Source organism: Pelodiscus sinensis, chromosome 29 (genome assembly GCF_052426305.1).
Source record: "Pelodiscus sinensis isolate ZL-2025 chromosome 29, ASM5242630v1, whole genome shotgun sequence".
NCBI lineage: Eukaryota > Metazoa > Chordata > Testudines > Trionychidae > Pelodiscus > Pelodiscus sinensis.
Genome location: NC_143080.1, coordinates 15157070 through 15162115, shown reverse-complemented (window position 1 = coordinate 15162115; position 5046 = coordinate 15157070). Strand labels below are relative to the sequence as shown.

Genomic DNA, 5046 nt, shown 5'->3' with positions numbered 1-5046 from the left:
TGTGTCCCCGTGGGGGGGGTGTGCTGTGTTGAGTGTGTCCGTGGGGATGTGTTGAGTGCGGGTGTCTGTGGGAGGGGTGTTGTATATGTGCGTCTGCGGGGGTGTGTTGACTGCGGGTGTCTGTGGGAGGGGTGTTGTATGTGTGCCTGTTGGGGGGGGGCTGTGTTGAGTGTGTCCATGGGGAGGGAGTTGTGTGTCCACGGGGGGAGGCAGTTGTGTGTGTCCGCGGGGGAAGGTGTCGTGTGTGTCCGCGGGGGGGGGGGAGGAGTTGTGTGTCTGCGGGGGGTAGGAGGAGTTGTGTGTGTCCGCGGGGGGGGGGGGAGTTGTGTGTGTCCGTGAAGGGGGAGTTGTGTGTGTCCGCGGGGGGGGGGGGCCTGTGTCGAGTGTGTCCGCGGGGGCTCTGTCGAGTGTGTCCGCGGGGGGGAGTTATGGGTGTCCGCGGGGGGGCTCTGTCGAGTGTGTCCGCGGGGGGGCTCTGTCGAGTGTGTCCGCGGGGGGGGAGTTGTGGGTGTCCGCGGGGGGGGGCTGTGTCGAGTGTGTCCGCGGGGGGGGGAGTTGTGGGTGTCCGCGGGGGGGGGGCTGTGTCGAGTGTGTCCGCGGGGGGCTCTGTCGAGTGTGTCCGCGGGGGGGGAGTTGTGGGTGTCCGCGGGGGGGGCTGTGTCGAGTGTGTCCGCGGGGGGGGGAGTTGTGGGTGTCCGCGGGGGGGGCTGTGTCGAGTGTGTCTGCGGGGGGGGCTGTGTCGAGTGTGTCCGCGGGGGGGGAGCTGTGGGTCCCCGCGGGGGGGGGCTCTGTCGAGTGTGTCCGCGGGAGGGGGGAGTTGTGGGTGTCCGCGGGGGGGCTGTGTCGAGTGTGTCTGCGGGGGGGGGAGTTGTGGGTGTCCGCGGGGGGGGCTGTGTCGAGTGTGTCCGCGGGGGGGGGGGGGGGCTGTGTCGAGCGCGCCCGGCCCGCGGCGGTGTCCGGGCGCCCCTCGCTGGGGCCCGCGGGCGGGGCGTCGGGGCCGGGCGAGGGGCGGCCCGTGGGCGGCTCCCCGCGCTCCTTAGGCGGCGCTTGGCCAATCCCGCCCGCGGGCCGGGCCCGGGTTCGACTCCCATTGGCCGCGCGGAAGTTTTGGGCAGGGGCCGGGCCGGGCCGCGCTCCCCGGGGGCGGAGGGGCCGGGCCGCGCCTTGAAAGCGGCTAATTGGGGCCGGAGCCGCACAAAGGAGGGAGCCGCGGGACGGGGACGGGGACGGGGCCGGTCTGGCTGGGGGCAGGGCGCCCGGCGGCTGTCCCGGGACTCCAGCGCCTCCTCCGCGCACCATGCGCCCGTCCCGCGTCCTGCCCCGCCTGGCCCCGCTGCTGCTGCTGTGGCTGAGCGCGCCGGGCCGGGGCCGGGGCCAGGGCGAGAAGGGCATCTCGGTGCCGGAGCACGGCTTCTGCCAGCCCATCTCCATCCCGCTGTGCACCGACATCGCCTACAACCAGACCATCCTGCCCAACCTGCTGGGCCACACGAGCCAGGAGGACGCGGGGCTGGAGGTGCATCAGTTCTACCCGCTGGTCAAGGTGCAGTGCTCGCCCGAGCTCAAGTTCTTCCTGTGCTCCATGTACGCGCCGGTGTGCACGGTGCTGGAGCAGGCCATCCCGCCCTGCCGCTCCATCTGCGAGCGGGCGCGCCAGGGCTGCGAGGCGCTCATGAACAAGTTCGGCTTCCAGTGGCCCGAGCGCCTGCGCTGCGAGAACTTCCCCCGCCACGGCGCCGAGCAGATCTGCGTGGGGCAGAACCACTCGGAGGAGGGCGGCTCCCCGGGGCTGCTGACCAGCGCCGCCCCCCTGGCGGGGCAGGGCACCCCGGGCGCCCCGCGCTACGCCAGCCCCGAGCACCCCTTCCACTGCCCGCGGGCGCTGCAGGTGCCCAGCTACCTCAACTACCAGTTCCTGGGCGAGAAGGACTGCGCGGCGCCCTGCGAGCCGGCCCGCGGCGACGGCCACATGTTCTTCAGCCAGGAGGAGGTGCGCTTCGCCCGCCTCTGGATCCTGGTCTGGTCCGTGCTCTGCTGCGCCTCCACCTTCTTCACCGTCACCACCTACCTGGTGGACATGCAGCGGTTCCGCTACCCGGAGCGGCCCATCATCTTCCTCTCGGGCTGCTACACCATGGTGTCGGTGGCCTACATCGCCGGCTTCGTGCTGCAGGAGCGCGTGGTGTGCAACGAGCGCTTCGCCGAGGACGGCTACCGCACCGTGGTGCAGGGCACCAAGAAGGAGGGCTGCACCATCCTCTTCATGATGCTCTACTTCTTCAGCATGGCCAGCTCCATCTGGTGGGTCATCCTCTCGCTCACCTGGTTCCTGGCGGCCGGCATGAAGTGGGGCCACGAGGCCATCGAGGCCAACTCGCAGTACTTCCACCTGGCCGCCTGGGCCGTGCCGGCCGTCAAGACCATCACCATCCTGGCGCTGGGCCAGGTGGACGGGGACGTGCTGAGCGGGGTCTGCTTCGTGGGGCTGCACAGCCTGGACCCGCTGCGCGGCTTCGTGCTGGCCCCGCTCTTCGTCTACCTCTTCATCGGCACCTCCTTCCTGCTGGCCGGCTTCGTCTCGCTCTTCCGCATCCGCACCATCATGAAGCACGGCGGCACCAAGACCGAGAAGCTGGAGCGGCTCATGGTGCGCATCGGCGTCTTCAGCGTGCTCTACACCGTGCCCGCCACCATCGTCATCGCCTGCTACTTCTACGAGCAGGCCTTCCGCGAGCACTGGCAGCGCAGCTGGCTGAGTCAGCACTGCAAGAGCCTGGCCATCCCCTGCCCCCTGCACTACGCCCCCCGCATGAGCCCCGACTTCACCGTCTACATGATCAAGTACCTCATGACGCTCATCGTGGGCATCACCTCCGGCTTCTGGATCTGGTCCGGCAAGACGCTGCACTCCTGGCGCAAGTTCTACAGCCGCCTGGCCCACAGCCGCCACGGCGAGACCACGGTGTGAGGGGCCCAGGCGGGACGGGTGCGGGGCGGGGGCAAGAGCTCATTTCAAATCGGCTCTCTTCCTCCATCAGGGGAGGGGGAGGGCTGTTGCCGTCCTTGAAGGGTGTCTTGTAATTAAACCTGTAAATAGCCTTTGTAAATGGAATTATATATTTCTATTTAAAAACAAAAGGAACCACGCAGAGATTCCCCCCCTCCCCCCACTCTCCTGCGGGAGAGGCCTGGCTCTCCCTGGCTCTGGTACCAGAGTTGGGTTTTTCCCCTTTCTCTGCCCTGGCAAATGGCTCCCCTCTCCCTGGAGCCACAGAGACGGAGTTTCTGTTTGTGTTGGCCGGGGGGGAGCGTTTTCGGTTGGACTTCCAGAAAAGCCAGAGCTGTGATGGCTTCCGTCTGGCTGGCAGGCCCTGGAGCTGGTCTGTGTTCAAGGCAGACTTGGATTCTTTAAAAAAAAAAAAAAAAAGCGCTCCCTCCTTTCCTTCTTCTGGAAGTTTTATTGAGAAACTTTCTTTTCTATATGAAGAGACTTATTGAGGGGGGCGCCTCGCTCTTCCCCCAGCAGCAGCCCTGAGAGGGGTGGCCTGGCTGTGAGGGTCTCCAGCGGCTTTTGCTAAGCTCTCCTGCCCGACTAGACTGCCCTGGAGGGCAGCTGGGATTGACTGGCGAAGAAAACACCCCCCGAATCAGCGTATCTCGGCCCCTCTACCTCCCTTGTGCCTTAAAGCGCCTTCTCTGGCCTTGGACGTGTCCTTAGCCTGAAATGCTGGGCACAGACGTGCCTCCCTACACCACGCGTCCTCAGCTAGCCCTCTGGGGCACTAGCAAAGCCCAGAGTTTAAAAGGGCCCCCCTACTTCTGGGGGCTTATTCCTAACTGGAGAGCTGCAATCCAAAGGATAAGCCCTTGGCAGGGGCAGCCAAGCTGTCTCCTGGTAGGCATGGTGTTCAGCAGAAAGTGGGTTGGGAAGGATCTTTTTACTCCCTGCAGGGAAGACAGGGAGCAAGCTGGTTTGAAAGCCGGAGCTTGCAAAACCAAAGCCCACTGGAGGGGTTACTGCGCCTGCAAAGCTCCCGAGCCCACCTCCATGTGGTGTGAGTCTGCAAGGCGCTGCAGGACTAGTCCTTGGTTTTCCAGTTCCAGCCGAACTCGGCTCCCCGCTGAAGCTTTTGTAACTTCCAGTGTTTGTTGATTCTCCTATATCTGAAAAACTAGGAAGTCTGGCAGGTTTTTGTGAAGTAGAGGTGAAGACTCTCTCGGAGCCCTGGGCAGTGCGGAATTCTCAGTCGCTTCCCTTCCTGCTTAAACTTTTTTTAAATGTCCAGGGTTTGCCAACGTTAGATTTTTGCAATTTTAAAAAAAAGTTTGTGTCCTACAGCACAAACGGTGAACCAGGGAGTAGAATATCGACAACTAGATTTTTAAAAAATGACAACCTTCTGCCACTGCGTACTGTTAACTTTCCTTAACTCCAGTATTAAAAAAGAGAAATGCACTAAAATTAAATGTACAGACTCTGCCCCGTCAATGAACGCTGCTGTCGGTTTGAATTAAGTGGAGAATATATAAATTTATCTATTTGTAAGGCTTTTAATATTCTATCTTTTTACAATATTTCAGGGGAAGCGGCTTGCATTGATTCTTTGCCACCACATCAGCTATATTGTTGGACAGTTTCCCTGGGTTTTGGAGTGGAAAGGGGGCAGTCAGAAGAAATTCTAATGGATTGTACTGAGTGATGAGGACTATTTTTAAAAAACCCACCTCAGGAATGCTAGAAATAATTGGCTCCAGCTCCAAACTCAAACTCTGCTTAATTTCACTGATCAGCTTCAGATCCTAAGGGCTCAGATTTGGTCTGATCAAAATCAACCAGTTCCCTGCACTTCAGAGTCTGTAAGGCTAGCCCAAAACTGAGGGGAAAATGCCATCCGCTTCCCTGTAAGCATCTGTAGGTCTAGAAGCCCCGGGCTAAACCCACTGAGAGCTGGGGTAGGGTACAAAAGTTGCATGAGTTTTGCAATTTGTCTCTGCTACAGATAGTGTGGGGGGGGGGGGGGAAGCACCCCTGGAATCTGGTCTCAT

General features: G+C 62.0%; 1 protein-coding gene across 1 annotated transcript; it reads left to right on the top strand.

Annotated features, from left to right (window-relative positions):
• The first annotated feature begins 1164 nt into the window (after window positions 1-1164).
• FZD2 (frizzled class receptor 2) lies at window positions 1165-4467 on the top strand. The gene has a single exon (XM_075911223.2). It carries the CDS (start codon window positions 1298-1300, stop codon window positions 2966-2968), a length of 1671 nt encoding a protein of 556 aa, XP_075767338.1. The 5' UTR covers window positions 1165-1297; the 3' UTR covers window positions 2969-4467.
• Window positions 4468-5046: the final 579 nt, after the last annotated feature.